This window comes from Macrobrachium rosenbergii, chromosome 23 (genome assembly GCF_040412425.1).
Source record: "Macrobrachium rosenbergii isolate ZJJX-2024 chromosome 23, ASM4041242v1, whole genome shotgun sequence".
Taxonomy (NCBI): Eukaryota; Metazoa; Arthropoda; class Malacostraca; order Decapoda; family Palaemonidae; genus Macrobrachium; species Macrobrachium rosenbergii.
Window position 1 is genome coordinate 59384723 of NC_089763.1, and position 17192 is coordinate 59401914.

Sequence of the window (17192 nt, forward strand, 5' to 3'; positions counted from 1 at the left end):
TATTCTAATACAGTAAATGAAATTGATATTTTTTATATGCACTGTTTGCTGTCCTCAAGTTGGTGATAATGCATTTTCAAAATACTAAAGTAATAACTTTTAGTAAGACAATTTTTGTATGTTCTGTATAACAATTTTTACATTTTATTTTACATTTTACATTTTATAAATCTCAGATTTTGGAGGGAAAGATGGGTGTAATGGTAGCAGTGCATTCTCTTCGTTGCCTCGAACTTTTGAAGTACATCCCTCGGCTAAGGCGACTAGGCCTTATCTTGGCAGGAGCTGCTAAGGATGTATTGGTAATAAGGTAATTACAGTGATTTTACTTGTTTTTTTTATGGTGATTGTTGTGTTTCATAATTCCGTAGTATACAAGAAATGTATGAAAAAGTTAATGAGTGTATTTTTGTCCTTTTTAAACAGCATCTTCCTCTCATTGATGCTGCTGTGCTGCATTTTCCTGGGATACTTATGGTTCAGTGCTGTTTTATGGGAGTTCCACACAGTGTCTGAAGTAGTACTCACCACTTTTAGAATTCTGATAGCCCACCTACCATTTTTGAATTGTAAGTATGTTGTACTGGATTGCTGCAGATTTTAGTACTCTAGTTGTAAAAGATGTATACGCATATGTCATTGTCTGTTGTGCAGTACAATTAATAGAAATTTATATATTACCTGTACTGTGAAAACTCATTGACAAGTGTTCGCGGCCATCAGGTTTAGTGGAACATAACCCTTTTTTCCTGGGAAGCATTTTTCATGTACACAGATTCCTTTTCTCTTTCTTTTCAGTCATTGAGGAGAATACTAGTGGTTTACTGGCTGTTCTTGGAAAGCTGTATTATTTGGTGAACTTTGTCTTGTTATTCCAGTTGACAAGGTCCCTGTTTGTAGCAGCATTCATCTATTCTCACAAGTCATATGTAGCTATGTCAAGGTAAGGAGAGCAGTGTCATTCATTAATGATGATGTTTCTCCGTACATTGTTAAACTGATTTCAGTAGTTTAGTGTACTGTATTACAGTTGTTGTAGTGAATGGTAGTACATATTTTCCAATTAATAGCAGAGGTCATATACCCATTTTGCATTATGTAAAGTAATTTACACGTAAAGTGCAGGAAAATGTGTAACTCTACGCATAGAAGATATTTATAGTCTCTACAAAGTACTGAGAAGTTATTTCAAAGTCACATGTTTAACTATATTAGCTGCACAATTTTAGTTTTGTATGACTACAGTACATCCAGTGTCCTATACCAAAGAGTGATAGCTCTTTTGTAGATTTTCTTAAATGTTGTTAGAACTGCGATGGATTTGTTATATAACTTGTGGAATGTACAGTGCTGATTTATTTTGTACGAAAAGTTTAGTACAACCTGTTTCTCAAGTTTTTACTCTAAACCATATTATTTTTCTTACGTCTTTCAGTATGGACATAACGTTAGAGGATTTTCAAAGTTATTTTTGGAGCAAATGGGAATGCTTGAAACAGAAAGTTACAAAGAAGGCAGAAGATATTGATATCGACAGAAAGGATACAGTACCGCCTGTGAGTAGATATTACTAGTACTTGAAATACTCATAATTACTGCACAGCTGTAAGAAAAAAGGTTTTCTTTGTCAGGCTGCCTTACTTTCAGAAGGGTTAGCCCTTTGAGATCTTAGGGTGTCCAAAACTAATCTGCTTTATTGCTTATGAGCGTAAAGGTAATGTACGTGCTGTAAATTTTTTTCCATGACAGAGTGCTTGGTTTTTGTGTTAGTTTGAAGCCAGATACTTATATTTTCTGTTTGTAGTTTTGAAAACATAAAACAACAGAATTATTTAGTCACAAATGATGTGTTAAAGTTACCGAATACAAAAAGTCTTGACTTTTGGAAATAAATATTTTTTAAATATAATAGAGATTTATAAAGTCTTTTTGTATTATGAAAAGTATGATAAATTTTTCACAAACACACACATTATATATATATATATATATATATATATATATATATATATATATATATATATATATATATATATATATATATATATATTTATCTATTTATTTATTTATGTATATATGTATAAAAAATTATATATATTTATATAATATAAATATATATATATATATATTATATATAAAATATATTTGTATCTAAAAATTTATTTATGTGTGTTTGTGTGTAAAAAATACTATTGTACTTTTTCATAATACAAAAAGAATATCAATATATTATGTATAAAATAGATTTGTTTCTAAAAGTGTATATATATACTGTTTGTGTTTATTATATACTATATATATATAATACATATATATATATATATATATATATATATATATATATATATATATATATATATATATATATATATATAATGCTATTTATGGTAGATATTTAATTTAAAAGCATGAGAAAAAAATAAGGAAACTGGCAAAAATTTTAGATTTTCAGTTTTGGACTGGTTTATTAATAATCCTCTTTGCATGCTCCCTGTTTTCACGGAAGAGTGCTAAACCATCCCGGAAATTCTTTTCTTACATCTTTTCATCTTTTACATTTTTTTTCCTTTACTGAAGGTGCCATTTGACGTTAGTGTATTACTAAGGGATTGACACGTTGCTTAGTTTGGTGTCATAGGAATCTCAAAAGATTAAGTGAAACTTTTTATTTATTTTGTAGGAACAGTTTACTTTTCTAAGAGTATGTATGAGGGAACGGTTGTTTTAACATTTTTATGATTGGCTGTTTGAAGGGACAGTTACTTTGATCCAATATTTGTTATTACTTCTGTGATAAAGTAGTTAGGATCACTCATGTGTATTTAAATAGAACACTTTCAGCTTTTCTGAATGGCGCAATGTTTTAGTAATTATCTTGATTGCACTCTTGACTTTAAGAAATGGATTGTACTGTCTGGTTCAATTGTCTGCCAACACTTGTATAGGTAATTTGGTGCAGCCATTACTCAGGGAAAGTAATGAATAGTGGATGATGGCAACCTCTTGAATTTGACCGCACCACGGTACATATATGGCTACCTATGTTAAAGATATTGGTGGCTTTCAGTTGTTGATAACCCTTTCTAGTTTCCAATATTCATTATTTAAAAGTAATAATGTTTATTTGTAGATCTGCTTGAGTTGCTAGTCCATTTTTTTTATTTTTTGCGGAGGTGAACTGCAGATTTTTTCTTTATTTAGAAGGATGTCAAGCTTTTATTTTGATTGGTCTCTTTGGAGATTGGAATACTGTAAAAAGTAGACACTAGAGGAGCATTAAAGGTTTGATCTCATTTTTTAGTGGAGCATTAAAGGTTTGATCTCATTTTTTAGTAAAATAGTGATAACTTTGAGCTCTTTGGACAAGATATAATTAACCTTGACAAGTATGAACTAGGGAAGATATTAAAATGGTGATTTTATTTTACAATATCTAGCCATTAATATTTTGTATATTTTATGTCAAGAATTAGGATGAGTGACTTAATTTCACTATCATGTTGGTGTCTTAGTAAATTACACTATACAATTTTGGCTTTATATGATTGGCCAACATTTACTGACAGTCTGACGAAACGAATGGAAATATTGGACAGTTCTTGGCAAACGTTGCTTTATGCTAGATAAGTGGCATTTATTTATGTTATGATAAGTATCTTCCTCTTTAAGGTCCCGCTTTTATTATTGTTTAACTTTTTCAGGATTTCTACATGGCAGAAATTGAAATGCAAATAAATCAGGTTCAGAATAGTCTAAACACCTTTGCTGATTCCCTTGGCATAACTTTAGAGGAGATTCCTGACTTCGAAGATTCATCAGTGTATAGTGAAAGCTTGTGCAGTAATGAAGGGAGGACAAGGTCCAGAAAGGTAAATAGTATTATGATGTTTCTGAGTAAAATTTGCTATTTTTGGTACATAAGGTCTTTTTTGTGTGAGATTTTTCTTGATGCTTAAATGAGTTTCCTCACCCTTACAGCTTTCTGGTGAAAGTGATTCAAGTTGGAAACCAGAAGAATTCAAGGTCGGTCAGGTTAAAAGCTCTACTTTCAAGAGTGAATTGGAACAGTTGTTGGAACCATTGCAAAGCAAAGTCTTGGAAATAGTAAATCAGAACGTGAACCAGGATGAAAGTGCTGGCAGAGCTGAAGGGTTGGTTGTATCAGGTGAAACCATTAGATATGTGGAAGATAGAGCATTAGATACAACATTTAATATGGACGCATTTACCGACGTAGCAAGTTGTCAGACTGAAATCGAAGCCTTGTCTCGTAAGTGCAATTTAGCATCTTTAAGTTCAAACATAAAAGTTCAAGCTGAAGATAATGGGGAACAGCTAGAGAAGTTCTTGAAGGATGTTTCAGCCGCTTCAGGTGTACAAAAACCAGTCACATCGTTCGGAAAATATGGAAAAACATGTGGAAAGCTGAATGCTAAATTTCCCTCTAAAACTTCTTCAGCTTCTGAGAGTTTGAATGCTGTGCAGAACACAAGTAATGGAACCTCTTGTGAAACCACTTGTCAGAAGCGTCACAAACACCCAACACTGCTTTTTGACCTGCATAATAATTTGGAATGTCCACTTCAGAGTTCCCCAGCAACCATGCTGGGATCAAACCTGCGCCGCACAAAGACACATGGCCGAGGAAAAGGCCATGTTGATGTGTTAGACATTGAAAGCTTTAAAACTGATAGTGATGAAGAATCATAATTTTGTGTAGGGTTTACATTTAGTGGCAAAATTTTATATACTTGAACCCCACGATTTGTTTAGTTGTAAGAATGTGGGCAAAAGCCGAAACTGTATTTTTAGTTTTCACTCACCCACACAACTATTTCATATGGTACTCATTTAAGGGTCATTTGTTTTTAGTGCTGAATGCTGATGAACCTTTGATCGAGTATCTGTGTGCATTTTTTTTTTTGCATTAAATTTCCTGAAATTTGGGACAGTTACTCTTAAAGCAGGAATGCAAGTATAATTTCAAGGTATTAAGTATTAATGTAAGGTATTGATGAATTGGAAACGTCTTCCAGTTCAAAGATTCAGATATTCGTGTCAAGCCAAAAGAGTATTCAAAACTGGCGAAAGTATTCCACAAAATGTGTATATTTTTTATTGTGTATCTTTTCAGATTTCATGGTTGCTATGGGGAGCATTTCTTGTCACGATATCTCCACGATATTTTGATGTTTAATTGTCAATTATGCGCTTGCTGTAATTCTTGCTCATATTTACAAGCTGTTTACTCAGAATGGTGTTGCATTAGTCCGTGTTGTATGAAATTCATGATGTTTTTCCACATGTAATAAAAGTATAGAGGTACTTTGTAAAATTATTAATTCAATTCCTATTATAGTATAGATTTACTAAGGTGTTTCATCATAAAGGATGTTGATAAACTGTTCTCACAGAGGCTAAATATAACATTTGTTAAAATAACATTTTTGAGGTACTCACGTTATAACTGTGAGCACAAAAACTGCTCACTTACGCTGGTCTAGGTAAAATTCCATTCATGCTTGCAGGTACATTTACAATAGCATCTACCAGTAAGTCCACGTAATTAGTTTTGAGAGTTGATACCAATGCTGTCGTCAGTATGCAATTAAAACAATCAAGCAATTGGTAAAGAAAATTTATTTCAAATGTTTTAATATACAATATCATTCAATCTGTTGAGAGTAAGCGGACACATATCATGACACCCAAGGCCCATATCTGAAAAAAAAGAAACAAACATGTTAGCATATTTATTTGTAGATTGTGATTTGATGCATAAATCATTAATGTCGTCAAGCGTCAGCGCTTGAAGACCGAAAATCGTCTTGCCAAAACTCGAGTTCACCATAACCATCGTCTTTTGCAAGACTCACTGTTGAAAAGAAAATGACCACTTTAAGAGGAGATGTCTGTGGAAGTACAACTCTCCTTATATATAATAATAATAATAATGAAGAAAATAATCGAAGTTTGAAAAAGCCACTCCTACCCTGTTTCCGTTTGCAAAACAGTGTTGAAAATTTTGTTTCATTTGAAAAAAGTGATTTATATATAATTATATATATATATATATATATATATATATATATATATATATATATATATATATATATATATATATATATATATATATATATATATATATATATATATATATATATATATATATATATATATATATATTATATATATATTACTGTATATATATACAATATATATATACACTGTCATTCTAACGAAATGCAGTATTAACTAGTATTAATTTGCTATACATAGTTCGAATAAATGACATTTTAAACCAGCATTTTATCAGAGACGAACCGCCTGTAGACGTACAAGTGACATAAAGGCAAGACTGTCTCGTGGACAGAACCGCTTCCATTGATTCACTTCTGATATACGCCTAAGTCAGGTCTTCCAGTGCTGACATTCCCAGAGCCACTAATATTTTGTAATGGTAAATGATGGATTATTTACACGTGTACCTGAGGCTTAGCATCACCTAATGATTTTGTTGGTTATTTTTATGGTCCACTTGCGAACAAAAATTAAATGAAGGTTGTAATTTAAAAATTTTACGGCTGAAAGCTAATCTTGAGAGCATACTTTCAGCTGGTTAGAAACTTTTGCTACCAACTGCGTCACATTCATTGTTAACACCAGTTAGTTTTCGTTCAAAGATCTGTAATCTGTGCAAGCCAATGATCTAAGGACCTTTCATATGGAGCGCAAGAAAAAGTATCATCAATAAAATAATAGAGAAGCTTGAGAAACAAAAGTGCACAGACTTTTAGGACTATTCTGTATATGACATTACAAACCAGAACTTTTGTTCCTTTAAATTTACTTGACTATGTTTTCAAAAGAATATAACCATGTTTACCTACACTGGCTAAAATTGCCTTAATAGACTACTTGATGGAAAATCTCTACATTGTAGGTGTGTCTGGAAGTAATGTTTAACCGTAATTATGTATTCCCGATTATGTTTTTGTCATTTTGATCAATGCAAAAAAGGTGGCTGCCAAGTTGGTGATTTGGGATGATGAATTTATATCCTTTGAAGACAATGAACAGCTCGTCTGCCTGTCAGACCCCTTTTGTGCATTTACTGTAGTTACATGAACAATGTGATCGTCTCACTAACCCTGTACAGAAGTGAGTTGCATTATGGATACTATAAAGATAGTTGGGAAGAGATGTATAGCAACATCTTGACTTTCCGGTGACGAGTTCCATACGTTGGTTTCAAGACTTTGTTGCAGGCAAATAGAACTTGAGTGGCTTGTTCCAAAAAAAGTTGATTCCAAGCTTTTGCAGCCCTTTTTTCTTGATGAGTTCTCTCTTTAATTTAGCATTCATTTATTAGCTTCTGCCAGAAAGAGAAAATCTGTTCAATTACTTCGTCTCTTGTGACATTTACGCATGGGCAGGAAAAGTTCAGACTGGTGTAGATGATGAGGAAACGGGTGAACGAATGCGCAATACCTCATCTCCAAGGTTACTGATCACCTGGACTGAATCGCCTGTAAGATCTCAGGACTTAACAGTGGAAAATCTTTGATAGACAAAATAAGACAAAATAAGCCCCTAATTAGTCATAAATCAGCATGAGAGAGAGGGAAGAAGGGAGAGTGAGACTTTGATTCTGATTTGTTTGACGTGCTGCCTGTCTAGCTTAGACCTCATTTAGGAACAATCTTTATTCTTCACAACTGAAAATAATCTTTATTCTTCACCACTGAAAATATATATTTATTTTGCTTATAATGTTTGCTTAATCTAAATATCCAAAATAAATAATCAATATGATACCCTTCGTGAAAAGTTTCATTCATAGCACTATGCATACAAAATTTATCCATAACTGTAATTGTTACAAATTCTAATAGTGTAATTTCAAAGACCTTTTCTTAAAAAAACATCTTAGATGAAAACAGTAACTGTAGCAAATAATAATCGCCTTCTGCGTATAATGGCAACTTTCTTCAATGTAATACATAATACTACAATGTCAGAGTAAAAAAACAAACTCGTCAAACACGAAAGATGTGTGAAGTGGCTTCGTGAGCTTACGAGAAAGTTGTAGGTTTTTGTCCAAAAGGTTTTGGAGAGTTGCAAAACTTTCTCAGTGACCGTACACTCGTCCTGATGAAAAGATTAAACCAAGATTTGCCTCGAGATTCTGCCTTCTCTCGTTCTTTGATGTTGTGTTAGACAGCCTCCCACACACCTGAAACTTTGCTCACCTTGCCCTTAATCAGGTCTGAGCAGAGGATCAGGCCCGTGAGCGACAGCTATAGGGGTCCTGCGTCTTCTTTTCTCTTCTCTTCGGAATTCAGTAATTGTTGATAGTTGAAACCGTCAGGAGCATTTATCATGTATATTACAACCTCAAAATTTTATTTTATCTTAGGTACAACGGTGCTCAAGTCTTATTTTTATAGTGTGTGCCCCATACTGAATTTTTTCTAGGGCACCACACAGTTAGTTTTGTTTTTTCTGCTACCTAGTTATCATACAGTTAATTCATAATTTTTAATGGCCATTAAGAGTTTCGATAATTCTTTGCTGCTGTCATATCTTTGAGTCATATTCAAATCGTCTATTTTGTTAGTAAAAAACGAGGAGGAAATGGTGTTTGGCGCATTGCACCCCATACAATATTCACAATTGCATCAGCACCCTTTAATAAAAATGACAGCATACGCCTACAATCAAATCTTTACGATCATGCGACTGAATAACCAGAGTTTCGTTTACAATTTGCCATATATAAAAGGAAATGACAAGAGTTTTATTTTTGTTTATCTGCACCATTAAAAGATGGACTGCGAATTAACATATTGTTCTAAAATTATAAGAGGCTACAAATTTCTCAGCAAATTTCATCAACTGCGCAAGAATTACATCAGTGTCAAAGTATTAAAAGGAAGATGACCGCACAGTTTTCTTTCTTTAAAGAGGTTGGTTACAAGGCCGGGACTTGAGAATCTGGGGTACTTTGTTCTCGATGCAAAAATAAAAAAAGGTAAGCTGGTAATTGGTCAAAATGGTATACGTATGTTGCAATCCTTGGGCTGACCTAGGAATATCGTTCCGAACCCTCACAACCTGTTATTTTTTTGCGTGTTCAGAAATTATTCACCAAGTACTGAATGAATAAGATATGCATGTTTTCACATACGCGATATATAAAATAAAGAAGTAACAGGGGAAACAGTAGCATACAATCCCACAGAGAGAGAGAGAGAGAGAGAGAGTTCTTAATAAACAAAAACTATTCCCTAGAAGTAAAAGTTAACAATATTGCATGACCGCGAAGCTTCCTTGCATCACAGCCCTTCTTAAGCTAACCATGATTTTCTTTAAGCAATCATCGTCAATATTTTCCTTTCAAAAACTGCAAACAAGTAAGTAATGAAGCGCTTATCAAATATGAATAACATTATACACTAATTTATTCTAATGCACCCAGCCGATATATAAAGAAAGAGGTTTTCGTGAAGCAAAAAAAAAAAAAAACAAACAAACAAATGCCAACATGGGAAAAAGACCAAGGGGAACTGGTACAAACTACTAGCTGAATATGCAAATGGAATGGAGAACTCTGCTACTTTCTCCATTGAATTTCTATGAGTGTTCAGGGTCTGGGACGGCGAAGAAAGCCGTCACGAGCACACCCTCCGCAAACAATGAAATTAAAACTGAAATGAAAGTGAATGGAAGACGCAATACGAAAGAAGAAAAAGATCGTGGGAAATTCATGACTGTTTGAGTAAAGTAGGACTGTTGTAGTTTGGTCATACAGACCTCCGGCTCTAATCTGTGGGAACTGACTAGATTTTAAATGTCTGGATAAACGGGACGTAATGATGGCACAGCTTAACAGGATCATTTTATGTTATATATAATACATTTAATTTCCAGATCAATGGGTATATAACACATTATACTTTTTGTAACAATAAACCCTTTCTCTGATAAGGGAAGGCCCCGGGGAAAAAAGAGGAAAGTCGTTGCCACACTTATCCTTAAACTGATATACAGTATCCACATAAGCCGTTGTATATATCTACAGCGAAGGCCCATCAGCAGTAATTCGGAACACACTGAACTATTTTCGTCTGTCTTTTCGGATATTAAGGCCCTACACTTTCAATTCCTTTCCATCCCATCCCATCAATGTTTTACTCTCCTCACTAATATCTTCTGAATTATAATCTCTCCTCACAAACACGTTAGGTGTAAGAATATTATTTTGCTATTTGGGCATATTTTCTCCCTTATGCAATTTCTACTAAAGGCAATGGCATTATTTGCCATTTTTATTTAGTCTTTGAATTTTCTATACTTCTTTTTCTCTCCAGTTAAGCTTCTCAGGAATAAAGAAAGATTATTCACGTTTGTTTCCATTTACTTCTTATAGTCGACGGACCGTTTCCTCGGCTATTGGCGGCGGCGTCTTCAGGACTAAATTATAAATGATGTTGTTGCTTATGCTTAAGCTGGCGTTATGCCAGAATAGGCTCTTGCTCACCATAAGGCTACAAGCAGCCAAGCCACAACAGCCACATGTGATCTAAAAGGAAGACAGTGCAGGTCATCCATCCATTTATTGCAAAGTGCCCATTGCACTGCAACCCATGGTATATCTGTTGGCATTTGAGTTCCCAGTTCTCTGTTCCTTATCCTGAATCTCTTATTTCATTTCATAATTTCCCTTCCCCAGGGAATACTCTTTGATATTCCATTCCCCAGTGTTAAGTGCTTCCCTGTATGAACTAAGTTCTTGAATTAATCGTCCCTTGCTTGTAGTGAAACTTAAATCACTCCTCCCATGTGCTTATAATTGCTATTGAGTTAATCACATTTGCAAGCTTTACCTGTTTCCAGACATGTGTTATATCATTCATCCTCGTCTTCCTGAACATCCATCTTGCCTGGAAGAATTCTGCCTTACTGCAGCAGGTGTATCAACATGCAGTATAACAAGAGAACTATAATAGTAGTTGAATTTCTAAGGGAACTAAAATCTGTCTTACCCGAGCCACTGGCTCTCTGTTACACTGTAAATGTTATCAGTAATTTCCTTATTGCAAGTAGAATCAGTATTTGATTAGCTGTTAAATTCTATCACTGATTTTCTTCATTTAGAGTTGAATTTGAAATGCCATAATCTGTAGAATCTTGTATTGATCAGAACTTTCAATTGGCGACCTACCATTATTCATATACGTGATTTTATTCCTTCATGTGTTTATTGGTATTTACGGCTGACCACGGTGAGTGTTGTTCAAGGCTTAGCTTAAATAATATTTTGTTAAAGTAACAAACTATGGCCAAACATGTATGTGTGTATATATATATATATATATATATATATATATATATATATATATATATATATATATATATATATACATACATATATATATATATATATATATATATATATATATATATATATGTGTGTGTGTGTGTGTGTGTGTGTGTGTATGTGTATTGTCATTAGTACCTGGCCTTATGCTTGATAAAATACTGAAGATTTCAGTTTTTAAATAATCTAATAAATTTGAAGAGTGAAAGGGTAGTATTGAGGGCTGAGAAGTCAAGCCCAAGCTTTCCCCCTGTTTAGTATACCCCAGAGAGAACACCTCATCTGCACCCCTTCCACATTCTTGTATTCTTCCTCTTTTGGCAAATTCCCTTTGTATTCCAGATCGTATGAGGAGGTGAGATATCACTGAAGGTAATCTGGCCGGCAAGGAAAACATGTGATGACTGACCCAAATGAGTCAGGGACCACCTCTCAATACACTGTTTTGCCATTTGGTCTGATGAATGCACCTGCAACATTCCAACAAGTGATGGACCAACTGCTAGGATCCACAGAAGGAGTGGGTCTATACCTTGATGACATCTAATTTATTCTACAACATGGGAAGAGCATCTGGGGATTTTAAGAAAGGTGTTCAAGAAACTATGGGAAGCAGGATTAACAATCAACCTAGAAAAGAGTGAGCGTGGAAAGGCAACTGTTCAGTATCTGGGATTTGAAGTTGGAAAAGGCCTTCTCGCTCATGTTGGCACTAATGTAGAAGATGTGCTATGGAAGTTTCCCACACTTTGTCAACAGTCTGTCGCCACCTGCTCGCGGACGGTGACTTCCCATGTCTTACTCCTTAGCAACAAGACAAGCCAGCAGGATAGGAACACTGCAACACACCTGGTTTTCATATATTCAGAAGACATAATGTCTAAAATCAAATGCAAGTGCACTATTGGTCTGTTAGTTACTATGTAAATTTCCTGGCTGCTGATTGGTCAGCAATCCATATAAATACCACTGTCATTTGTTAATAAATCAGAACTCTAAGATTTCTTGACTTAATCATTCCCGCTAAACTGGTGACCTTTCCACACCAACACCCAGCAAAGATGTCCGACAAAGACACATTGCCCTCCCCTTCCACCACTCCTTCCAACGCCATAGCCCAAGTCAAGCTTCTGACTTTCCTCCCGCTAATGCTAACTTGGTTCCATTGTCCCGACTGCTTCGAATTATATATGTCAAGGATAAACGGGACTTCACCCTGGCAAACAACCTCTCTCCCCAGGATCATTTTATGTTATATATAATACATTTAATTTCCAGATCAATGGGTCCTATGGAAGATTCACGCCATCCCCAGCTTTTGTAACAATAAACCCTTTCTCTGATAGCAACCCTTGGGTGATCAATGCCCATCCGCCGGAAAAAATGGAAAGCCCTCGCCTGTCTTCCTTCTCCTTAAGACAGTTCTCCCAGATCCATTGACATCTTTGTATATACTCTGGCTGCAGCACCTGCCAACATCAGTAAAGGCAGCACTGAACACACTCGAACTATTTTAGTCTGACAATCGGATATTAATGCCGCTGCAAACAATTCCTTTCCATCCCATCCCATCAATGTTTCAGCAACAGACAATATCTTCTGAATTATAATCTCTCCTCTAAACAGTCAGGTGTAAGAATATTATTTTGCTGCCCATATTTTCTCCTTCATGAAACATTTTGCCGACCAAACACACAGCATTATTCGCCACCGTATTTAGCTTTGCCAAGTTCAATACTTCATTTTCTCTCCAGTTAAGAACCATAATAAAGGAAAGATTATTCAGTTTGTTTCATTTACCCATGTAGTTCTGGACCGTTGTCTTAGAGAGATGTTATCACGAGTGATAATCGTGTTGAATTATAAATGTTGTTGTGTGCTTATTTTGCCTCAGTCAAGAGATAAGGAAGGCTTCTTGCTCATTCATATTTAATAAACATGCCAATCATAATTAGCCATGTGTGATCTAAACTGAAGACAGTTCAGATCTTGTCCATCCATTTTCCAAAGTGCCCATTGCCTTTTTTTGAGAAATATGAATGAGTTATTGAGTAAAAGCTGTTGGCATTTGCATTCAAGTTTTGTGTTCCTTATTCTGTTGCACATTTCATTTCATAATATTCTGGATCTCCCCCAAAATGTTTTGCCTTAATGATGATGTCACCTAGTTGTTTTGTTCTAGCTCATTCTGATTTTAGGGACTTTTTGTGTTGGCTCTCTCTCTCTCTCTCTCTCTCTCTCTCTCTCTCTCTCTCTCTCTCTCTCTCTCTCTTCGAGAAAGAGAAGTTTGTAAGGTAAAAAAAAATTTATTTGAGGTCTGATAACCATAGTAATTAGTATATATAGTGGTAATGGCGCCTATCAGAAAAGTGTTTACTGAATCTCAAGCAGCTTGTGAATTTCACATATTTATACCATGGTGTAATATGATTTGTGAAGTGTTTAGATAAGTGATTAGTAGACCAGTCAATACAATAAGGAATTTATGCTTTAGTGAGTTTACATTGCATTTCATTTTCATGTTTTGTATATTTATGTTTCCTTAATGGCATTTGTTTAAATTTTGCTTGATTAATTCAATTTCTTGATAAATTAAATTTGAGATTTAATTCAAGAATTAATTAAATTTTGTGTTGTTTTTAAGTAATAGTAAATTTTTTCTTGAAAAGTTAGATTGTGAATTCTGATTAAAAATTTTGAATTTAGAAGTAAACTTTTTTATTTAAATTTTTATAACAGTGTTTCATTTATTGACCACCAGTGGTAGGATTAATTGAGACCAGGGAGACAGTTAAAGTTTTCTGATGGAGTGATGTCCTTTTGATTAACTTATGCATATATAAATATCTCACAAGTGTTTTTTTCATAAACTTAGTCTGATTTCTCAAATGATTAATAAGCTTTTTTTAAGAGATTACTGTTGCCTTTAGAGTACTCAGTCGTAATTTTATTGTCATGAGAGGTCAGGTATCTGGCTGAAGTGAGGTAAATATTTGAATTCTATGATTAGTAGTGTAATAACCAGGTATGTGGAATACTTCATGAAAATATATGTATATATATATATATATATATATATATATATATATATATATATATATATATATATATATATATATATATATATATATATATATATATATATATATATATATATATATATATATATATATATATATATCATAGAATACTAGGAATACGATAAGAAAAGATGATTATTTTCATTAATTTATTTATCTGGGATTTCTACCAAAAAGATAAAAAGCATATATTGTAAAATCTGACATAATTAAGATTTGACATAATAATTAAAAGTCACAATACACGTAAAATTCTAAAATGCACGATACATAAAGAATACAAAAGACAAGTAAAATACTAAAATACACAACACACAAAGACAAGTAAAACATTAAAATGTATATAAAACTTAACCTTTTGTAAGTTTTATATGCACTTAAGTGGATCATATAAGTTTTACATACATTTTAGTGTTTACTTTTCTTTGTGCATTGTGCATTTTAGTATTTTACTTCTCTTTGTGGGTTGTGACTTTTAATTATCTCAAATTTTAAGTACATCAAATTTTACAATATAAATTTTTTATTTTTTTTTGGTAGAAATCCCAGAAGATGTAAATATGAATTCCTGGTCGGACCGTCTATGAAATATACCATGGGCTTTTTGCCTCATAATCTTACCCATTATATATATTTATATATATATATATATAATATATATATATATATATATATATATATATATATAAATTATATATATATATATATATATATATATATATATATATATATATATATATATATATAATTAATATATATATATATATATATATATATATATATATATATATATATATATATATATATATATATATATATATGTGTGTGTGTGTGTGTATGTATGTATGTATAAGCAGGTATAAAGGGAATAAATGGACTGATCCCATGATGACGTATTGCAGTGGGAACAGAAAATAAGAATATGGCGAAAGTGGCAACCAGTCCCAAAGGAAAAAACTCCTTGACTGCTTCACTCTGGCAACTTAGGTTTATTAATCTATACATAACAAATATCGGATATTTGGACCAAATATGTTTAAGAACACGATAATGTTCATTACAATGGAGTGCGAGTTGACTAGGATTGAGGTAACTGCGTTCGGTGGTGTGTTGCGTGCCAATGCAGAAGGCAGCTCATGTGTGGAACGCTTTTATATTAAACAGTATATGGGGAGGGGGCAGGGTCTGCAGCACTAAAGATAAATGAGGTTATTATAGCTGACGGAAATCCACCTAGCTTCCCTTCCTGGAGGCATTTAAGAGGCAAACATGGGAGGAAGGAAGTCACACGGAAAAGTTAGAATATTATTTCCATTAAATGGATTTTCCTTTGGAAGAAAGCAGATCTCTATGACCACGTTACTGAGACGCCATGGTTTACTGGTTCTCTGTAATAAAGGCTTAGTATTATGACACGTTAAACCAAATTTTGTTGGGTCTTTGACCTACAGAATATCAAGCAAATCTCTCATGTTAATAAAGGGCAATTTTTTTTCCACGGAAATGCTGGTGAATACACTAAAACTGTTAACCCTAGTGTTCTTTACTTCCACATAGAGTATAAGGGACAGAAAACCAGATGTGTGCGAAGAGAACGTAAAAATGGAGACGGCAAATCAAAGATAAAAAATCCTTAATCCACCAACAGCAGTGATCAGACAAAAGTAAGACTGAACATAACAATAATTAATCGTATAAGAAATGGCCATCACAAAGTTTAGGTCATTTCACAAAAGTGAACGTTAACGTAAAAAAAAAAGAAAAATCCTTATCCGGGACATTAATACGTAAAAAATTACAAAAAGCCATAGCTTGATAGAAAACGGGCGGGCTCTGTTTAGTCTTTTTATCAGGGCCATTTTCCCCAAAGGCCCTCTGCAAGCCTCTTGCTCTTATTTTCGGATACAATTACTTGCTGCTATATCAAATGCTGCACCTAGATCTAGTGATATTAGTATCGTTATCTATATCACACAGCATAATGCTGTTGCAGTGGAATGATTTTCCCTAAAGGCATACTGCACATTTCAAGACAATTCAAAGAGGTACTGGTGTACCATGGTTTTAGTAATTTTTGATAGACATTGACAAATTCGGTATAAGTCAGTAGCATTCTCAAGATTATTTATCGAATATAATCAAACGCACACACATCTGGGCTTACTAGCATATCTTTTACTACAAGCATAAAAAAATAAATGAGCGCTCGTGTACCCTTGCACACACACACAATTTTGCTTGTTCATCAGCGCCAGTCTTCGGTTTAGGGAACTGTGGAATTTGCATACATATTCTCCGGCTCCGTTTCTTTCTACAAAGTATTTTATAGAATGATGAATAAGAGGAAGGCAGGATAGATTCCTTTATCTTTCCAGAAGAACCTCCATTCAACTCCGTAACTGTACAACTTCAGCATCATAACCTTAGTAAAGGAGGGGACAAGTAATGTTTTAGATTGTACTGTTGCTCTCTTTAATATGTAAATGCATTGCGACTCATTCACTTACAGTAGAATTTAAGATGTATTTGCAGATGAAATACAAATATGAGTAACAAAAGCAAAATACGTATGTACAATTGCCGCATTTCTCTCCGACAAATACACAGGCACACACACACACGACACGTTTGCCTGCAATGGCGAAAACTTTTGCCAAGTGTAATGGCTTGTGCCGAGGTATGCTGTTGACAGCCTGGTTAAGCAATCTAACGTGTCAGGTTCGCTTGGG

General features: G+C 33.8%; 1 protein-coding gene and 1 long non-coding RNA gene across 8 annotated transcripts in view; one reads left to right on the top strand and one right to left on the bottom strand.

Moving 5' to 3' along the window:
- LOC136851640 (uncharacterized) overlaps window positions 1-5326 on the top strand; it is a 172251-nt gene extending 166925 nt beyond the window's left edge. For all 4 annotated transcript variants that reach the window (XM_067126040.1, XM_067126041.1, XM_067126039.1 and 1 more), the window contains 6 exons: window positions 177-310; window positions 427-569; window positions 799-943; window positions 1436-1556; window positions 3702-3869; window positions 3979-5326. In XM_067126040.1, the coding sequence (XP_066982141.1) occupies window positions 177-310; window positions 427-569; window positions 799-943; window positions 1436-1556; window positions 3702-3869; window positions 3979-4710 (1443 nt within the window). In that variant the 3' untranslated portion in view covers window positions 4711-5326. The remainder of the gene's footprint in view (window positions 1-176; window positions 311-426; window positions 570-798; window positions 944-1435; window positions 1557-3701; window positions 3870-3978) is intronic.
- Window positions 5327-5622: 296 nt separating this feature from the next.
- Window positions 5623-17192, bottom strand: part of LOC136851642 (uncharacterized) — a 318637-nt gene continuing 307067 nt past the window's right edge. For all 4 annotated transcript variants that reach the window (XR_010856938.1, XR_010856939.1, XR_010856936.1 and 1 more), the window contains one exon: window positions 5623-5721. This is a non-coding gene — a long non-coding RNA (uncharacterized lncRNA). The remainder of the gene's footprint in view (window positions 5722-17192) is intronic.